This window comes from Acyrthosiphon pisum, chromosome X (genome assembly GCF_005508785.2).
Source record: "Acyrthosiphon pisum isolate AL4f chromosome X, pea_aphid_22Mar2018_4r6ur, whole genome shotgun sequence".
Classification (NCBI taxonomy): domain Eukaryota; kingdom Metazoa; phylum Arthropoda; class Insecta; order Hemiptera; family Aphididae; genus Acyrthosiphon; species Acyrthosiphon pisum.
The window spans coordinates 116,090,362-116,112,311 of record NC_042493.1 but is presented as its reverse complement, the minus strand read 5'-3'; the positions used below and the strand labels follow the sequence as shown (position 1 = coordinate 116,112,311).

The 21,950-nt window shown below is 29.5% G+C and overlaps 2 protein-coding genes across 5 annotated transcripts; both read right to left on the bottom strand.

Moving 5' to 3' along the window:
• Nucleotides 1-1,369: 1,369 nt before the first annotated feature.
• LOC100167430 (peroxidase) lies at nt 1,370-11,381 on the bottom strand. 2 transcript variants are annotated; one of them, XM_029492474.1, is made up of 11 exons: nt 7,378-11,381; nt 6,639-6,765; nt 6,285-6,549; nt 5,960-6,189; nt 4,670-4,840; nt 4,385-4,584; nt 3,561-4,099; nt 2,578-2,776; nt 2,273-2,449; nt 1,994-2,183; nt 1,370-1,928 (listed from the first exon to the last, which is right to left on the bottom strand). In XM_029492474.1, the coding sequence occupies exons 1-11, from the start codon at nt 7,387-7,389 to the stop codon at nt 1,744-1,746; spliced, it is 2,295 nt and encodes a 764-aa protein (XP_029348334.1). In that variant the 5' UTR covers nt 7,390-11,381; the 3' UTR covers nt 1,370-1,743. The 2 variants fall into 2 exon arrangements, with proteins under 2 accessions (XP_029348334.1, XP_016663746.2); XM_016808257.2 differs by lacking the exon at nt 7,378-11,381 and having other exon boundaries at nt 6,285-6,565; nt 6,639-6,752.
• A 1,099-nt stretch (nt 11,382-12,480) lies between these two features.
• LOC100571852 lies at nt 12,481-21,600 on the bottom strand. Of its 3 annotated transcripts, none has more exons than XM_016808255.2 (8): nt 20,184-21,600; nt 19,748-20,104; nt 19,365-19,547; nt 19,229-19,300; nt 19,018-19,168; nt 17,769-18,036; nt 16,197-16,328; nt 12,481-13,484 (listed from the first exon to the last, which is right to left on the bottom strand). In XM_016808255.2, the coding sequence occupies exons 2-8, from the start codon at nt 19,819-19,821 to the stop codon at nt 13,399-13,401; spliced, it is 966 nt and encodes a 321-aa protein (XP_016663744.1). In that variant the 5' UTR covers nt 19,822-20,104; nt 20,184-21,600; the 3' UTR covers nt 12,481-13,398. The 3 variants fall into 3 exon arrangements, with proteins under 3 accessions (XP_016663744.1, XP_003247757.1, XP_016663745.1); XM_003247709.4 differs by having other exon boundaries at nt 19,018-19,117; nt 20,184-21,598; XM_016808256.2 differs by having other exon boundaries at nt 13,300-13,484; nt 16,197-16,325.
• Between the last annotated feature and the right edge of the window lie 350 nt (nt 21,601-21,950).

The following is a 21,950-nucleotide window of genomic DNA, read 5'->3' as shown; positions in this document are numbered from 1 at the left end:
GACTATAATTTCGGCGCAGCTGTGGAATCGGCGGCATTGCGACTCGGCTGGCGCGGGATCGGCTCACTGGGCGAAAAGGGCAGAGAATCTGCTCTCCTGATTTTGAAACCTGTGATTCATAACCTACCGCAGCCGATGGCTACAAAGTCACGCACTGCTGATTACATAGGCGCAAATAGGGAGGGGGGCTTTAGGGGCTAAGTTGTTGAATTCAGTATAAGCATCTACATTTCAGCCAATTTCACGTTAGAGAGGAGTTCAGTAATAACGATATTATTATAATATAGTTCTAGTATACAATTTATTGCGATTTTCGAATAACATAAAATAATGTCACATTGTCTCATATTTTATGTGAATATATTTTCGTCATAAATTACACCAGATGCTGTGTATTATAACTATGTGTAGGGGTGGAGTAGAGGGGTCTTGTCATGTGACCGTTTCGATCACCCAAAATCTCGTTGTGGTCCTCCATAAAACGAATTTTTAGTAACGTCTTGGGACATCCTTTAAAAAAATATTAAAATTCCTTAACGTGAACACTGGCCATATGTCACACAAATCACTATTGATTGTCAATTATATAATTTTTTTTTATCAGTATTATTCGCATTTCGATGAGATAAAATCTATTATAATTATTACATATATTGTTTTGCCCAAAATTATTATTTACTATACCCAAACGTAAAATACAAATCCAGTGATTGTCCTTTAAACTCAAACTTATTATTTATTATTATTACTTAAAGTATCACTATTATTTTCTCTCTATTATAATTTGTATAGTTAATTCATGTAGAAAACCCATGGTCTTCACCTATTTATCTCCAGGGATAACACGCAACATTGTCCAGGGGTCAATGCAAAAAATTTACCCTTACGTGTCGAGTGGAAAGTAGGCCACTAAAAAGGGTGAAACTTCACAATTTATTAACAAGTTTAGAATATTGTACATTTGATTTCAAATAAATATCAATATCAAATTATAACTATCTATTGGTGTAACTCACTAAGATTGAGTACCGACTTTGAAGGCAATGTCGTTAAAACTATACAAGTCACGCCAGTGACTACGCTCATAATCGGTTAAAAATCGAAAGTTTGAAGAAATGATAAGGATTGTGATTTGGTGAAAAGGGCCATGTTCGCTGACACAGCTTAGTTAAAAGCTAGAACAGTAAAATATTTTAAATATTACTCATGTCATGTTTTGTAAACATAATAATAAATTAATAAAATATATTTGATGAATTAAACATAATATAAATTATAATTAATATTTAAAATATTTTTAATCAAGTATTACATGATGCATACTGCAAAAAGAACAACAAATGGTTAATCAATGTTTAAAAGCAAAAAAGGAAGTACTGGGGGTGAATGGGACTATACAGTCAGTGAGTCATACTAGTTACATCGTGGTTTTGTAAGAAAGAGCATCTTGAATTATGTTGTTCAAACAAAAAAGCAAAAAGAATGATAAAAAAACGTATTTATACCAGGAAGATATTATCAAAAAACGTTCCATATTCAAATGTGTACAATTAATTTTTAGATTTAATAATTTATTTTGAAATCCCAATCAAAGATATTTATGATATATTTCTATTTTATAAATTTGTAGGTAGGTATATAAAACAAAATATTATGGCTATACATTCAAATCATGTGATAGTTTTATGTTTTACGAACACTTCAAATTATTTTCTTATAAAAAAGACTTAGCTTTTTTTACTATTACTTAAATGTATCAAACCAACTCCATGTGTCGATTTCCGGAATTAATATCGGGTCACAGTGATGAAGTGTTGATTGATCAAATACCTCATGTCTCGAAAAGACATGTAGTGTTGTAATTCCGTGCCAATAGTGATTACATAAAATTCTGGCAAGCGTCACTTGTTTGATCTCTTTAAGTTGATCTTAAATTAAAAATAGGTTAGTTAAGATGATGTGCATTCATTAAAAATAATTCAATTATACATACAATCAGAGAATACTCCTGGTGCGTCATAAAAATATCTATCTGCAATTCTTGTTCTCACAAATTGTTCCCTAATGATACATCTCATCGTAGGGCCAACCATTGCGTCGTCAACGTGTTTTTCCAACAATGCACCAACCAATAGATCTATATCGTTCCAAGTTTTGTATAGCTTCAATAATCTATCAGCTGACTAAATACATCATGCAGAAAAAAAGTGATCACTAATCAGTACATTAGTTATATAATTATTTATAAATTTCAAATTTTTTTCAGACTTACACCATCCACCATTATTTTAGACAAATCTTGCTTGTTTTCTATGTCTTTGAGTCCACAATATTTTCTAAATTTCGTATAGCTTGGAATACCGTGATCGCGGCTTCGTTGTATATCCAAGCTGAGAATGTCCATTCCAAACGAATTATTTGGATCAATACTATACAAGTAATTTGTTATCTATAAAAATTATTTAAAAATAATCATATATCTACGTAAAATTGTCTATAATATTGAAGTCGTCGTCATTGATGTTATAAAAAAATAAAAATGATATATATAATATTGATTGTGTTACAAAAACTTACTGTTTGAGTAAACAGCATGTCAACTTTTTGTGTTGGCTGCACAGATAGTCCTTTTAGAATCATACCAAGGTCAAAAACATGATCCACCAAATACGGTCGGTTGTAAGTTTCTTTTAAGTATTCTTTTATGTATTGAGAATCGTTCCAAAAGACAGGATATATGTTTTCCCTATCATTGAACACATTGGTATCGTAATAACTAAACAAAAACACGCACAAAAATTATTAGTAGCATCTTACGTATAAAAAATACAGATTAATTATTTCTATTTTTAAAACGTCAATTTATGTTCCTATAATATAGAATTATATAATATGAAGTATCATATTTAAATAATTTAGGTAGAATGTTTTTAGTCACATTTTGATCTATGGTATAAATAAAATATCATGTATTGAAGCAATATATTAAGGTTTTTGTTTCTAAGAATAATTGATGATAAGAGTATTTTCCTTATTTTGTAAATTTGTAATTAAACTCTAAATGTTTGTAGGTACCTACCTAAATATCTAAAGCTATTCGTTCAATATAGGGTAGTATCTTGTAGACATTCTATTTTAGGAAAATATTAAAAAATGTTGAAGTCACTTCTTAAATACCAAAAACTGCTAACAATTTAAGAGTGGTAAAATAAGACAATACTTTTGCACGTACATATTGTTCTTAAATTTTAAAAGGAATAATTTTGAATATCGACGATTGTTCATGTCTGTTTTAAAAACTGACACCATGAGATTACCTACACGCATACACAATAATAAAATTATAATGTTGAAAATCAGTGGTGTGCCTAGGGGGTGGAGGTTAGGAGTTATATCCCCTCCCTATTGACTCATAAATCCCCTTATTTTTTTCATGGTACTACCCCCACAATGTATTCGAATGTATATTATTACTTAAGACATCGCTTCCCCCCTCCCTATTCGGAATTTCCTGGACATGTCATTGATGACAATAATATTGTATAATGAATATGCCTAACCTAATTTTATCGGTGATCATGGAATTGGCAAAAGGCAGTATCGCGGTCGCGAAGCTGTTGCTAACTGTCGGGTCGGCATTCTCGTCATACGTGGTACTGTTTCCCAGTCCCAAACCGTTTTCCTTGGTGTAGTTAACGCCAAGCAGTGCCGGCAGCCATTCGTTGTACGTGATGTGCTGAATGCACGCCGTCACGATTTTCCTGGCCTCCCAGAAAAGTTGATCGTCAGTCCAGTTAGGTTTTTCTCGAGACAGATCGTAGGCTAACCGGTTGTGTTCTTTTATCCACAGTATGTACAAGGTAGTAAGTTGAGGGAACGCGTTTGCTCGAATGTCGCCAAACTTATAACAAGTGCCGGAACCGTTCTGACAAACGTTCATATTAACGGGGTCTTCCAGAGTGATGTTATTGTGTACCGGATACTTAATTCGGACTCTTTCCCTCACTTGGCCGTACTCCATTTCTCTCAACGACATCATATGTTGTTCCGTCGTACCATATATCATCGACGCGTCTAAATAATGGGTAGCTTGGTTCATCTGTGAAACATAAATACTTCTTAAATACAAATTTAATTTACAAATTTGTAATATTCCATTAGTGTCTGTGTTTTTTTTGAATTTGCAGCGTCAGTTCTAAACACTGGAATGCTGAAAATATTTCCACGCGTTTTTCTGTATATGTTTTTATATGGACTTGGCCTATTCGAGACACCATCAGAGCCCTTCCTTCAGAATAGCTTCGGTAAGACGTGTTATTATTTTTATTATAATACAAATATAATATAAGTTTATCAATATGTTATTATTTAATATGTCTGTTACTTGTTCCATGGGTCCAAATGTACAATCAGAACGCACTGCTGGCCGCGAACGCACGTAGTTCATGCAATCAAACGGATCTGTTTTAAAGAACTTATCTTCATTCGGTATAAATATGGGCTTGCAGGACCTAATGTTTTTGATCAGAGAAGATTGAATACTTTTGTCCTTATCACAACAATTTACAAATCTGTTGTCTTTCCCTTTGGGTTTAATATAAGTACGCTTGTATTAATTAAAATAAATCAATTTATATACAGTTATGTGTTTAATGTGTATACCCATTACCCATAGTAGAAAATGGCGTGTGTGATAGATCGTGGCCTATGAACATCGCCCAGTACGCCATCATCATCGTTTTTGTTTGGTCAGTCGAGTTCTCGTCTTTTACAAAACTTGTGCTCACTGATCTAGGATTAGGCAGCAATTCTTCGTAAATATTTGGCATTTTGTAAACACCTGAGTGAAAAATTAATGAAATCACAGCATTAGATCCGCATGAATGTTAATAAAAATAAGGCATTTATCTTTATCAGAAATTATGGGCTAGTTAAAAGAGTGGTGTAATGATATCTACATCATTGCGCAAACACAGCTTCATGATTCAATATCATCATAATACTATTAAATATGTATATGTTATTACCAAAAATCAAAATAAATACCTGTACCCATGTACCCTAATATTATTCAAAATGTACAAAACCTATAAATAAGTAATAACCATATATATATTTATATATATATATATATATATATATATATATACATGTACAAATGTCACTAATCTTACAATAACATATTTTGATTGTTCCCATGTACCTATACAAAATAAGCAACAACAATTTAATATGGAACAACAAGGTATCAAAGTTCAATACTATAAGTAGAACCCCCATTTTGATATTGAGATCAGTCTGTCCATAATAACCAAAACTACCTCATGCAGTATCACACGCATCGTCTTATTTCGCTACCAAAATTATAAAGCGATTATTAACTTAACGTACTCATTTAAAATCTTATAATATCTTGTTGTGAATTAATAACTTTCATTTCAAACCAAAAATTGTACTTACATTATTTCAAAAAAATTAACGTCGTTATACTCTCTTTTCAAATTCTATCATTGTTCAAGTGAAGGAACATTAACCAGGTAAGAAATTATAATAATATATATTCACACAAATCCAACAATAAAATTATCATCAACGATAAGTTAATAAAGACACGCAGACTCAGGTGCATCATAAATCATTATACCCCCCTTCGTTTATAAATCTATACTCACGATCCCAATCAATCGTAATAATTATATGCTTTAAATTGGTAATAAAAGATAGGATAATAGAAGTCGCTATTCCAAATCCCTTTAATTATTATTCATTTAAAATAGCTAATTATAGCAACTTAGTTAATATATTATTATAAGGTGAAGTTTTATCAATAGGAACGCGCATGCTTATTTTTAATTCATCGCAGTGGTATATCTTATACCTTAATGTTTAAAAAAAAAAAATAAACATATACTTATAGGTTACGAGTGAATTCCGCCATAAAGAAATTAAGAAATATTACCATCTGTGTAGACTGGAAACAGCAAACGTTTATAAGGTGTATTCGCCTTTCCCAAATATTTACGTTTCAGGTTGTTACAAGATCCGTCAATACTACGATAGTCATACTCGTTACCGATGCACGAATTGTTGTTGTAATACTCGGGCATACACATCTCAACCCAATGTTGTCCCCCGTCAGATTCCCCCTTGGTTAAATCTTTGGCACATTGTACATCACTTAACCCGTGCCTGAAATGATAATTTAATTTATGCATATTATTATTATAAGACATGTATAATATATTATTTTCAATGAGATATTTATTTTATGCTTATATTGGTACTTTAGACAATATGTATTCTTCAAACTTTGTGTAACTTCCAATATAATTTCAGCATTTCGAGATTCTGAATGTCCGTCTTTGGAAGGCATGGAATTTATCAGTTGTCCATGAACTGTGCTTCCAATTATCAAATTACTAACATTCGATAATATAATTTCCTCCGAACGATATCTGTTATCAATTCTTTCAACAGCTTTTTGAATTTCATCGTTTACATCGGAGATATCGAGTTGTTGGTACCAGTTTGTCGAGTTTATTACCAAACCTAGGCCATTCACAAACTGTTTAATCGTTGCAATCAATATGACATTGTTATAAAAATATCAATACAAAATCTTAAGTTATTATGTTTACCTTGTTCGTCCAAATTAAGAATACGACGATCTTTGAACCCTCTGCAACATGGTGGTACGAATAACACCGTACAAATCAACAATCGTACTATAATTATTGAAGTACTCATTCTGATAATTTTTACAAACTGTAATCATATTACAAAATGTATAAATATTGAAATTACCTAACTGTAACTTTTTTTATTTAACTATTATTTGGAGTTGTAATATTGATTGCATTAAAATATATTTACACAATTTAAGATCTTAAGTATACCAAAAAAAAAAAAAAATTGTCCCTATAACGAATATGTATGGATTCAGATTAATTTAGCTGATCGGGTGTCGACGTCGACCTTGAGACAAAAAAAAAACGAGAAAAAAAATATTGATCCAAGACTACTTACTACTACTACTACTCGTACCCTCAGCAAAGAACTTTCCTTGCAATAATATATTTATTTTTAATATAAAGTAACGATTTGTTAGGTGTCTTGTAGTGGTGCATGCTGTGGCTACATTTAAAGATTAATTTTATATCTGGTTATATCTGGTAGCTCATTATTTACCACCATTATCACACAATATATACACGAGCGCGTTTTAGTTATGTTATAAGGAGACGAAAAAAATGAAACAGTAATGTTATGTTTGCAGTTCTTTTAACCCGAGGGGTGACAACTATCGTTAGGTACAATTTATGTGTAAAAACATACTTATTTCAATTATTTGTTTGTGAATAATCGTTTGATACTTACTCTCCAATACATTGTATATTTTGAATAATTAACAGGTCCTTATTATTTTGACATCCACTATGCGATTGGACTAGTATTTATTGTATCGTTATGTGCCGAAGTTCCTTATCCAATGATTGAAAAATTCAAGCACTCACGCTCGTCTACGTGTTATTTTACCATAATGGAGAGACGTGGTCTGTGTACCTGCTCTGTGGTAGTCGTTTTTTACGGAGCTACATAAATCGGTAGTGCCAACTACGGGAAAATCAGACAAACGACAATATCCTATTAGGAGAACTGCAGTCTCTCCCATCATTCATCCCGATAGCTCTTCTACCCACCCTCCAACCATACTAACAAACACAATCCACATCCATGAACGTTCATTAGATATATATTAAATGTTTCTGTTTCTTTATATTTTTTTAACTGCCTCAATTTGCGTTTTCATTCTTTAGTGTTCTATTATTTTATGGTGGATCACGAAAATGTACATATCATCTTGTAGTTAGAAATGCATATCTAAGGCTCAAAAAGTTAATACAAAAAATAAAGTCTGTGTAGCCCCACGGGCCGTTAATTGTACGATTAAAGTTATTATCATTCTCTTTAATTTATATTATATTTGTCATGTGACCTTTTCGATCACCCAAAATCTCGTTGTGGTCCCCCATGAAACGTATTTTTAGTAACGTCCTGGGACATCCTTTAAAAAAATATTAAAATTCCTTAACAGCATAATATTTGTCACCATACAAAATAAAAATGTACATTGTATATCTAATCATTCGATTAAACAAATAATACCAATACAAAACTAAAAAATGTAATAATTTTGTACAATATATTAAATTAAAGTGCGAATTGCGAGGCCCCTACAAGCGCGAGACCCTGGGCAGATGCCAGCAGCCTACCCTTAACGACGGGCCCTGGTAGTAAATTAATCATACATTCCGAAGTTCGATTGTAATTTCGAAAAAATGGTTGAATTTATAAACTTCTAGAGTCTAGACTATGCTTCTTAGGAATTATTTTTTTTAATTTAAAATCAGATGTGCCCAAAATAAATACAAATGTAATACAATTATTTCATGGGATTTCTAAAAAAAAAAATGGTTATTTTAAGGTGATTTTAAATTGAAAATGGAGAATCGACTTCCTAAGAAGCCTAGATATTTTGTCAATGAGTTCATATATGTATAAAAAATTGAAATCGGACATTCCGAAGTACGTGTAATTTACCACCGCTTATTGGTCTAAAACGTATAAAAAATACGTTTGCTGCAACCCCCTTAACTTGGATTTCAGTCTGAGTGGTTCTTACACTCGCAAAATCGTATTTGCTATGTTTTATATTCATAAGTACACATTTTATATACATGGGTGTGTAGCGTCCTATGTTAATCGTTTAGGTACAGTGTTGTATAAAGCAAGATAATAATATTGCCATTATAGCATTTTATACAATAGTACTGACATTTAAGAAGTTACACCGGCCAGCGACATTTGTTGTCTCCGCGTCTTGCACGTGCGTAACATAGCAATTCGTACGCCCAGCAGAACGTTTACCTCCGTTAGTTTAAAAATTGGAATGGATTGAACTATTATAAAATTCAAATGTAAGATTACCCTGATATTGTCTTGGCAATGTAAGCTTTTTATTAGTATGTTAAAATACTTAAAATACTCATAACTCGCTTTAAAATTAAAGTAGGTATGATAAAAAGCCTATGAGATTTCCTAGATAATAATATTATCTTACCTTTAAATTGTATAATAGGCGAATTCGCATTCATTTTTAAACTAACGGAGATAAGCGCCGTGTCCTGCTGAGCGTCAAATTTGCTATATGTTACGCACTTGTAAGACGGAGACAAAAAATGTCCGCGATGTAACGTCCTCTTAATCCGTCGACATTTCGTACTTTTCGATATTTTGACTGTCGGCATTAAAATTTAAGTATAATAAAAAGCATATGAGATTTCCTAGATATAATATTGTCTTACATTTAAATTTTATAATAGGTCAATTCGTACTAATTTTTAAACCAACGGAGATAAACGCCGTGTCAATGTGTCACGCTGACCGTACAATTTGCTATAGGTTACGCACTTGTAAGACGGAGACAACAATTAATGTCCGCGATGTAACGTCCTCTTAAGCTGTCGACATTTCGTACATTTGGATAGGTCGACATTTCAACTGTCGACATTTTAACATTTAACCTGTTGACGTTTCGTGCCACATCCGTATTACATACACTTATAAATATTCAATTAATATAAATTATGTACATGTAAAACACTCGTCATTTTGTATATTCATTATATTATTTATATAATAATTATAAATTAATATATTATTGTTTTTTATTTTTTTTAAGAAGAAGATCACGAATGCAGGGTCATTGCAGGTCACAGAAGCGCAAGTGCGCAACCAGGATTTATTCAAGGGGGGAGGGGGTCCAAAAAAATGTATTTAACAACTGTTTTTCTGTTCTTTTTCTAAGTATATACATACATTTTATTTCTTAATAAACACTATTTATCGGGTTTAAGGCCAAAAAAATAAGTAATAAGACTGCTTCGATTTTCTTCAAGAGTATATATATTGTTCAATGGGGAAGTGAATCTAGTGGGTGCATTCGGTAGTAAAATTTTAAAATTCTCAATAGTTTTCAAAAGCGCTGGGAAAAACAACAAAAACGGGAATTTTTACTTTCCATAAAATCGATTTTGGTTTTCGGTGTAACTCTAAAAGTAGTAGGTATTATTATTATTACTATCGTAGTTCCAGGAATCCGTATTTTGTGAAATGGGCGGGCGGCATTGTGACAAAAGCGATAACGGATTACACACCCTATTGTCCATTTACTTCTCGCGCATAGACAGCCTAAATGTACATGTCTTAAAAATTGCCTAAATATTACTCCTTAAAACATGGTACGCTGCAGCCCTCTTGAGCGACCAAATATTCACACTAGAAATTAAAAGGAGAACATTGACCGTGCAACGTAGCTGTTTGTAAGACGGAGACGACACATGTAGGTGTAGCGTCTTCTTAAGATTTAATTTAAAAGGGTACGTATTCCCAAAAGTCCGGATAAAATAGTTTAAACTGTAAACATACCACAGTATACACATAATCATAATAGGTACACATAGTTAGGTTAAGTTAGATATCATGGTTAGTCGCTGTGTCAAAACTACTCGGGATTAATTTACAATATTTTAAAGACAAGTATTATATTTTTACTTGGGTATATCATAAAATACAATAAATACCAGTATAACCGCTAATCGAACTTCCCGATTTTTAAAAAAAAAATCAAAATAAAGTAACTGGAGAATAACATTTTCCCAATTCAAGCAGTTTCCTCATAAGTCGTTATAATAGAAGTTGAGAAATAATAATAAAAGGCACGATTTTTTTTATTAGTACCTATTTAAAGTTCAAATGTTGACAATATTTACATATTACTTAGTGGTTAAAAAATTGATGAAACTTTCATAGCTGAGAATTAAAACGTAAAACTATGACTTGGTGACATGCTCGAGTAAAGTCTCGACAATAGTTTAAGAAAACTGAATTTACGCCGCATCGATTCTCGTTAAAATATAATTGTATTCAGGGTTTTTTTTAGTGTGCAGTGAGAAAAGTTATTGTGCAGTGAAAATTGTTACTTTATGCAATGCAATGCAAAAAAAATTTCAGGATGATATTATATTTTACTGTATATTATAAAACAACAATTTAGTAAAGTTCTAAGACAAAAAAAAATATCTACCACCCTTAAGCACATGCTTTGTGGTGGTGGTAGACAGTGGCGTATTTTGTATGTTTTTTGGGGACGTGTCCAGATAATATAGGTATATACTCATTTGTTAATTGGTTGAAATATTTCTGTTTTACGTCTACTACAGTACTACCACTAAGTTCACAATATACTCATCAAATATTGTAATGAAAATTTTTTATTTATTTAATTAAAAGTAGGTAGTAATTTTTATGTAATTTAAATCATACAGGTATAAAATACCTACTGTAAACATAATATTAATTTAAAAATAAAAATAAAAGAAAATAATAATAATTTTGATATTTTTGTGACATTTCAATTAATATTTAATTCAATCTCTTTTTTTTATATCTGAAATATATATCTGAATTATAACACAAAAATTGTATTTTCTAGGTCATAATAGTTTTACAATTAAAAATGCATAATGGATGATTATTCTAAGCCTAACGCTCATGTGAATATGTGATCCTAGTCTTAATAATTAAATAATAATAAAGCAACGAGAAAAAATGACTTAAAAATATTACGATTCTATATAAATTATATAGAGAATATTATATAATATGCCTATTTTTAGTTTAAAAAATACTTAATTATTATGTTTTAATTTTAATGATTATTAATTTACGAATTATGTGCACTTATGAAAAATAAATATTATAAATAATATAGGTACTCACCAATGACAATAATATAATAATATTACTATTTCACTGTATATTTTATCTGCCTTGTTTCTTCGACGACGATTAAATGAAAAATGATTCAAATTCAATTGATAAATAATAGTATGTTTTAAAATAAATGTACATGGACATTTAAGATCCAACATATTAAAATATTTAAAAAAAAAATACATCATTGTAATATATTAATACATATCTAAATATACATAAATTCCCGCTGGAAAAACAAGTAACACAGATTTGTGAAGGCACGGAGCCGCAAGATAAAAATATAAATTGCATGTATACTGTAGTAGAATAATAACATAATATTATTTAAACATAATAATATACATTAGTACCTATATAGTTATCATAATCGGTCACAATAATTTAATAATTATTACTATATATTTTGTTTGTTACATTCGATACCTATACCAGTGGTGCTATAAGAATAACAGTTTTGTCAATAATTAAAAATATAATAGGATAATAAGTACATTATTTAAAACTAAATTTATTTTCATTCCTAATTAGTCTAGGACTTTATATAATATTAAAATAGTTCACAACGAACCACATATTTTTGTTTGTCAAATTCCCTTTAAAATTTAAGTATCAAAATTAGAGATTGAATTTTTTTTTTTTTTGGTCCAGACACCGTGGACACCCCCCCCAAAATACGCCACTGGTGGTAGAGTTATATAACATAATATGAACAATGTAATTATAAATAATAAAAGCGGACAAGAACTGAATAATCAATCTATGTATACAATTAGAATGCTTATAACTAATATTAAACTACAATATAGTTAAATATAATTATTTACTATATTTATTCAAGTATTGATAATAACCAAATCTGATATTTTTTTCATTTCCATAATATTAAGGTTAGTGGTTACTGATAGTAGCATAAAACAATCAAATACGTCCTATACAATAAAATGAAATTACCACCGATTTCGCGGGAACTACACAAAAATAATTATGACAACTTCAAAAAAACCAAAAACAATTTGTAAAAACAAAGATACGCCTTTCTTCGCTGCAGTTGTACGAATCCCTTCTGTATAGAATACTCCATTCTGACATCAAATGCCATATTTTATCTTTTAATTATTACCTTTTTTCATATCCAAAAAGGATTCAAGGTTTTTAATTATATATACAATAGTTATTTTTTTATATACAGACTCAAATGGTAACACATCTAATAACTTTAAGTTTTTTTTAGTTGAACCAATTATTAAAGTATTTTTATTTAAACATATCCTAACAATTTTTCTTTGTAAAAGTTGTAGTGGTCTAGAGTCTAGACGCATTTTGATTCAGTCAAAATGATCATTTTGACTATTATTTGATGTAAAAGTATATTACAAAAATTATAAAGAAATTAGGTACCTAGGTACCTAGTTAATTGATTGTTTTTATTTTTATAAACAATTATTATTACAAATTACCTATTTCAAGTAAATATTACTTAGTAAGTACTATTTATTATTTACAAACAAAATTTTAAAATAATTTTTACAAATTTACAATAAAAATAGTGCATTTATATGACTAATTTGGTGTATCATGAGAGAGTATATCTCTGTATCCTCGATGAATTCGGTTTTGGTGGGATGGAAAATATAAGATCCTATTTCCTAGAATAATTGAAATTAATATCAAAAACATTTTTTTTTTTTTTTTTATTGTTGTTAAATGTAGACAAACTTATGAGAATTATTGTATTCAATAAATCTTAGATTTAAAAAGAAAATTTTTATGAATATTTAACTTAAAATAATTTGCACATTTTCCTTATTTTTGTTAATAGTCGATCATTAAATGCTTTTAAAAAAAATTGTTAAAATATTATATTTTGTTGATAGAAAACTTTTCAGTCTGTCAAAAAACTTAAAAATTTAATACCACCTTCCTCATTAATTTATGTCAGTGGAAATTATTAAAAAAAAAAGTTGAGCATAAATTCACAATAATTTTTTATAAGCGGTCTGTAGTAAAATTGTAAAAATACGTAAAAATCACAAAAATATGCAGATACTTTGGAGTTAGAAATACCTATCTTGACGTAAAAAAATTGTCTTCTAGGGCGTCAAATAAAATTTTCAAAGTTCAAATTTTTACAGCATTGGATATTCACTCGATTTCTCGTCTAGTGATTTTCTTATTTTGTTGTAATTCTAAGACCAATAACCAAAGAAAGGTCCTAATTGAAATTTACACCATGTGTTTATTTTTATAAATTCCCATACTATTGATAACATTTTGTTTTGATTTGTTTACAGCCATTTTCAATTTGAATTTTTTTTTACAAGCATTTAAAGTTCAAACTTGTATAAGATTTATCTAATTTAAAATTATTTTGTAGTTAAAAATGTATAAAATGTTAAATGTTAGCTAAGGATTGATAATTTAAAACAAGGTTTCATGTAAAAAGTTTATACTTAATATATACAATTATTAATTACTTAATTCACAACAATATCATCAAATATACTTTGTAATATATACGCTGACTGACTGTCGTCACTTAGAATTATTTTTTGTAAAGGTATAATGATTTTATATCACAGTTTGACCAACTTCACCAAAATCTCGTACATGGGTATTCAAATTATTTTTTAGTTAGAAAGTCCTAAGAAAATTTCATTTCATAGGTGACATTAAACATTTTAATATAAGATTCCCAACAAGTTAGAAAACTACCTTAAAAATAAAAGGTTTACTGGAAAGTTACGCTATCTATAAATATTATAGCCACAACGGACTTTTGATTTTAAAAATTTTTTTTTTTGGAACTTTTTTACTACTCCAAATGTTGATGACACAGAAATACTTTTATTCATCAAGAAGCATGAAAAAGACCTTCCCTCTTTTCGAAAAGTGAATTTTTAAAATTTTCTATATCAGATCCTAAGCGGAGCGATGAATATCATGAATGTATTGATTTTATAATGATGTGTGTTTATTTTTTTTAAATTTTTATTTTTTGTGTTCGTGTAAACGATAAGTAGTCAAAATAATGCTTCAATTTTTAACTCTAGTTGGGAAAGTGAATCTAGTGAAATGGGGAGGTCAACATTTTAAATATCCAGTAATTTTCAAAAGCAAAAAAAAACTTAAGACGAAAACCTGACATTTTTACGCAAAGTTGGTTTTCAACAAAATCGATTTGGTTTTTGGTATCTCTAAAATAAATTAGATACCGTAGATACATGCAATTTCCACTGGTTGTTTATATTAGCATTTTCTATACACGATAACATTTTCAAAATATTTAGATTTGTTTTTAAACTGTTTACGGACATCGGTTTCTAATTTTTTTAGTTTTATTAAAATTTTATTTGTTGGGTAAAAAAGCTTGACAATCTAATACAAGGGTCTTAATAGATTGTTACAATGACAAATTTGTCACATTGAAAAATATAAAAATCTATAATCACAATTTTTTTTATAAGCATTTAAAGTTTAAATTTTGACGAAACACGTAAACATCACGAAATCGTGCAAATTATTTTGAAATAGAAATTCATATAAATTTTTCTTTTTAAATTTAAAATTATAAAATTAAGTCAAATTAAATTTTTATGAGCGTTTGAAGTTCATATTTTTACAAGATGGGATATTCACTAGATATCACATGTAGTGATTTTCTTATTTTGTTGCAATTCAAAAACGAATAACTATATAGATACATGAAAATTTAACTGAATGTTTATATTTTAATTTTCTATTCAGCATAACATTTTGAAAATATTTTTACTCGTTTTAAGCTGTACACGGACATTTTAAATTTTTTTGCTTTTTTCTATTATTTTTTTGTCATTCAAGTACAGTAGAGTGACACTCACTTGCGCACCTTTTTGTCTAGGTAAATTACAGTTTCCGAGACGTGGCATTATATTGTACATAATATTATATAACTATGAAAAAAAAATTAATTTGATTTTTAAATTATTATAATTATGGATGTGAATATAATGCAGTAAAAAATTTTGTTTAATGCGTTTTAAACCAAAACAATTTTACTTTATAATGTAACCTACATATATCCTAAAAAATTTAGTTTTTAAAAAAATATCGAAAATAGTGATTTAATGAATAAATAATAGACTTATGACAGAAACAAAATTTAAAAATTGAGTAAGTGGAAGTCACTCTGCTGTACAGATGGTGTTAAATATGAATTAAATTATATAAAATAATTGTATACGAGTGCATATTTGAAGATATTATTGTGATTAAAGTAATTTATTTTACTTTGAAGCATTAGTACAAAAGTAGACATAGTATAAATTACATTTTATACATTTTTTTCTTACCATTATCTAAAAATAATGATGGAATAGTACCTGTTTTGGGTATAAACATTATGGGATATGTGCTGGTTACCAATTCCTTTAAATTATTTGAAGATGAAGTAGATGATTTTTTATTTGAACGGGAACTTGTTGATGGAATATTTTTTGTATTTATTATATCTGCTAAAATATAAAATAAACATTATATTTTAGAAATTTAACTTATATTAATTTTTATTTTTCAAAGTTATATAAATCCGGTATGAAACAGATAAGACCTAAAATAATTATAAATAATACTTAATAAAAAAAATCAAACGTGTCGCAGGACACGCGTATGGAACAAAGTCCTTTTTGCATGCAGGATTGGCATAATTAATCATTAACGTGCCAGTCTCTCATTCTCTCTACCCACCGCTCTCTTTAATTTTGATTATTGATGCAATAAATAACTATATTCATAAATTTATTTACAATATATACCTATATTTATTTATTTGTTTTTAAAAGATTGTGTTGATCATACAAGAAATGTTGTATTACATATTTTTAAATAATTACATTGCATTGAAGTTATGGTTATATACACATAAATATATAATTTACATTAAAACAATTTAAGGTTATTTTTGTTATTTATAATTTATTTCAAGTAATAATAATAATTTACTACATTATAATATGGTATAATATTGTGATCTGCATTCGACGACAATTTGGGGAAAAATAAAATAAATACCAACACTAAAACTAAACAAGTAGTTATCGGTCTCATTAATTTTATCTTTCTCTTACAGTTTTTCGTTACACGTTTTTTTTTCTCAACTAGGTACACTTGCCAACCCGCATTAAGGATTTTTGTTCCAAGCGGTACAAAAAAATAAAAATGTCATCAGTTTTTATTATTATTTTTTTTAGGTATAAATTACAATTATTATTATTATCTCGCATTCATTGATATCTAAAAATATGGTACACACATTTAAACATGAAAAAAATTGTACAACCATAAGATAATAAACTTTACTAGTTGACTGGTAAAAATCAAAAAGGGGCTAGGCAAAAAATAGTTAAAAAGAAACCTTGCATTATAAAATTTTTCACACGCTTGAAAGATTTTAAGTTATATCAGATTTTTTAATGTAAATAATTCATCATGAATTTAATGAAACTCTTTTTCAAAAAGAGAAATCACTATTTTCACTATGTTTATTCAACAAAAATAAGTAAGTTTTATATTTTCTGGAATTATTAAGGATAGATTTTTGAAAATTAATATAAAATTAATTAAGATCAAAATGATTTAATGAATAATATTACAGATTGCAATTGCAACTTAACATTATTAAAATATATATGTATATAAGAAAAGAGAAATGTGGTTATGAACTAGTGTTTTTACTGCACGGGCTTGCTTTATTCTAATTTATAATTAAAACCTTTTTTCTTATATTAAATCGTAAAAAGTTTATAATATTGTTCATTTTTTCATTTTAAAAGAAAAAATTAAAAGTTACTACATTATATAGCAAAATAAAACCTTGTATTTACCTAAGCTATAATAATAGAATGCTAATTAGTAATAAAAAAAGTTAATACAAAATAAAACAATTTTTTTCTTACCATTATCTAAAAATAATGATGGAACAGAACCTGGTTTTAGTCTGTTCTTTAATTCAGTATTCATAAAACAGTCTAGTTTAAAATGAATACTACAAACTCTTGTAGTACTCGTTACTATTTTATCAAGATCTTGTTTTATTCTGCATCTTTCTATCCACATTTTTCTCAATGTTAAATCCTTGGGATAGCCAAAGAAACTAATATTCTTTGAATGCTTATTAAAGCAATTGTTAACAGAACATAGTAATCCAGATCTTAAAGTATGGTCCTTTAAAATTCAAACACATAATTCATATTAAAAAAATATATTAATATTAGAAACAGCTAGGTTGCCAATTATAAAATACAAATTAAAATATAATATGAGCTATATACATATTTTAGTTATTTAACATTCAATAATCAAGTTTGTATAGGGTCTATATATTTAGGATAGTCTAAAGACAATGTTTTGTAGAAGCTAGAGGCCATGAACCCTTCCTTGTCATTGTAACCAACATAATGAACTACAGAGTATTGATTCTGAATAACATAGAATCAGAATACTACTCACTACTATAGAAAACTTGATAACCCAGCTAACCCTTCCCAAACATTGCAAACATTATTCAGGGGTTAGCTAAGAATAATTATTGATATTTACAATCAATGATTCTCAGTACCTCATTGGCTGTACAGTATTAGATGCAAAACAAGTTGTGTTGACATATTTATTCATATACCTATTATGATACAATGAAATGCCTACACCGCATTATTTGGGCGTTATTAGTTGACCGTTTTGATTTTATATTATTTACGCATTAAAGTATATCAAAAATGTTCAGTTGCGATTTTAAAATAGAAACTCATACTGTCACGTATAATGAAAGGGAATAATTATGTAATTTTTATATCGACTTCCGCAACAAAAACTGTCTTAACTCAATTATACAAAACTTATTTATTCAATGTGGTTTACTATTTTTCTGGATTACCAACGAAACTGATAGTAGCATAAATCAACCAAAGACATTCTATACACAAATTGGAGTTCAAACTTCTAACTATTTTATAAATATAAGTGGACAAGAATAATACTGATGTCTAATTAGAAGCACTAAATTACTAAAGAAGAGAAATCAGGACGTTGAAGACCAAGGCCCTACATATTCAATAAGGAAAGCATGGAGAATCATAAAAAAGATAAAGATATCACTCTGTATTGATCATGTTTATTAAAAATATTAATAATTATTTAGGTACTCACCGGCATATTTTTATTACTCATATCCTCATTGTTTCCAGTAGGTGTAGATGACCGTCTTGATTTAAAATTATTAATAACAGAATTTCCAATTTGTTCCTCTCTGTAAAATTCAGATTCTATGCAATCACTTTCATCATAATAAGCCAAATTTCTAGATTTTCAAATAATTGTAAATACAAAATCTAGTCTGATACAATTTTCATTAACTCACTGTATGATATTTTGTTCCATTGGTAAAATTACATTATTTCCAGTTACAACATCATTACTTTGAGTAGCATAACTATATAAAAATTAAAATACTATTAAAAATTAAAAATTAAATCATAGAGATCCAGAAGTATTACTCAGAAGGAAAACCATTTTGATGATAAGGTTGGGGAATAGCATTTGAAAATAAAAATTTCTTTTTTCCCGGCTTATAGTTTTCTTCTAAAAAATGATCACTACATATACGTTGCCAATCGTAACAACGATCAATCCCAAAAACTCTAAGCCATTTTCTTCTCATGCATGGATCTTTTGGAAATCTATATTAAAACAAATATGAATGAATACAATAAATTGCTAATGTTAGGTTAGGAACACAAAGTAGTAATTACTAAGCTAAACCGGTTCAAAATTCCCGCACCAGGATAATGAACCATATCAATAATATGATTCGAAAATCCATGTGCGTTTTTTCACAACAGTTTGAGCGAGTAAATTTCTAGAACCAATTGATACTCACCCATGATAAATAACTGCTCGATGACGGCCCTTTGTTTTATCATACGTATTGAAGCACACTATACATTTATGCATTTTTACAACACAGGTAGTATTATAAACTATTATCAAAAATAAAGTTAATATGATTAATATAAAAGTTCAACCACACAGAGACCAATTTGACAAGGCGGATATTGAAGTTAGGATTATCAGTAGACAGTTATCTGTACTGTATGCAGTTGGAACTCGATCAATGGACGTGAGCAGCCTCGATCACTAATTCTTGGAATGTATACCACACATGTATTCCGGTATCCCATAGACCGATGATTGTGTTTGGATGTGTACGTTTTCTCGTGGTAGTCAATCCAGTCATCTATAGAACAGTTGGGCGGTTAGTTATCGCGCGTCGTATTCCTTAAACGTTTAGTTAGTGATTTAAGTATGATACGTACACAATATGTCTACTGCAATCTCGCCGAGTACTGTACAAATCACACGAACGAGACCGAGACGAACATAAATTTTTTGATTTCACGGTCACAAATTCGATGAGATATTACTATTGTACTGTTGAAAATGAATGTTCGAAAAGCGCTAAATTCATTATTTAGCCGGACAAACGGACACGGTGAAAAAAAATCATAATAACATTCTTCATAACCTAAACTACGACGAAAACAAAAGACGACCGACTACGTGGAACTCCCGTAATCGCGGTCTGTGATTATAAATCGGTGTCGAGTACTTTTGTTCGTTCGATCGGTAGGTACGTATTTACAGATCACGAAATGGTCCCCGACGGCAGGAGTAATAAATTCTGTTCGGCCTACCTCCACGTACGCCGTACGATTCTACGATCTAAACCGTTTTAAATGACGTACACGTTTACACGAGAAAAATTACACGCGAACAATATTTTTATTACGTAGGAACGAATAAATCGGCAAATCGTTTAACGGGAATAAGAAAAAAGTCAAAAATCCGATGAGATATTACTATTGTACTGTTGAAAATGGATGTTCGAAAAGCGCTTATTTATTATTTAGCCGGACAAACGGACACGGTGAAAAAAATTATAATGATGTTATTCTTCATAACCTAAACTACGACGAAAACAAAAGACGACCGACTACGTCGTGAACCATAGCTGATATTATAATATCTATGACGTTAACTCCCGTAATCACGGTCTGTGATTATAAATCGGTGTCGAGTGCTTTTGTTCGTTCGATCGGTAGGTACGTATTTACAAATCACGAAATGGTCCCCGGCGGCAGGAATTATAAATTCGGTTCGGCCTACCTCCACGTACGCCGTACGATTCTACGATCTAAAGCGTTTTAAATGACGTACACGTTTACACGATAAAAATTACACACGAACAATATTATTTTATTACGTAGGAACGAATAAATCGGCAAAGCGTTTAACGGAAATAAGAAAAAAGTCAAAAATCCGATGAGATATTAGGTACTGTTGAAAATGGATGTTCGAATAGCGCTTACCTATCTATTATTTAGCCGGACAAACGCAAACGGTAAAAAAAAATTATAATAATATTATTCTTTATAACCTAAACTACGACGAAAACAAAAGACGACCGACTACGCGGAACTCCCGTAATCGCGGTCTTTGATTATAAATCGGTGTCGAGTACTTTTGTTCGTTCGATCGGTAGGTACGTATTTACAAAACACGAAATGGTCCCCGACGGCAGGAGTAATAAATTCTGTTCGGCCTACCTCCACGTACGCCGTACGATTCTACGATCTAAAGCGTTTTAAATGACGTACACGTTTACACGAGAAAAATTACACACGAACAATATTATTTTATTACGTAGGAACGAACAAATCGGCAGAGTATTTAACACTTTAAAATAAAAAAAAGTCATAAGAGTTTTACGTGCTCGGATATAATAATCCGGAAATTACTAGGGACATAGAAAAATATTATACGGGAATGTAGGTAACAAAATACTGTTTTTTCAACAGACGGTACTATTCTATTTTGTAGGATCTGTGAAGTTAAAGTGAATTGCGAAAAACGATTTACGGTTACCCAGCATCTAAAAAAGAATAAACATGAGCGGTTGTTAAATCGTCAACGAAATTGTATGAAGGTATCAACTACACGACAGTTGTTCTTTTCAAGTACCTCCAAAAAGTGTGAATTTGCAAAAGATTTATGTAAGTCAATGATGTGTGCTAATATTCCTC

Coding starts and splice junctions, on each gene's coding strand:
- LOC100167430 (XM_029492474.1), bottom strand. Junction 4,841..5,959: donor GTTTCCAGTCTACACAGATG/GTAATATTTCTT, acceptor TTTTTCACTCAG/GTGTTTACAAAATGCCAAAT. Junction 4,100..4,384: donor CATTTGGACCCATGGAACAA/GTAACAGACATA, acceptor TATGTTTCACAG/ATGAACCAAGCTACCCATTA.
- LOC100571852 (XM_016808255.2), bottom strand. CDS start 19,821: ATGCATAAATGTATAGTGTGCTTCAATACGTATGATAAAACAAAGGGC. Junction 19,548..19,747: donor CGAGCAGTTATTTATCATGG/GTGAGTATCAAT, acceptor GTTTTAATATAG/ATTTCCAAAAGATCCATGCA. Junction 19,169..19,228: donor ATGGAACAAAATATCATACA/GTGAGTTAATGA, acceptor TTGAAAATCTAG/AAATTTGGCTTATTATGATG.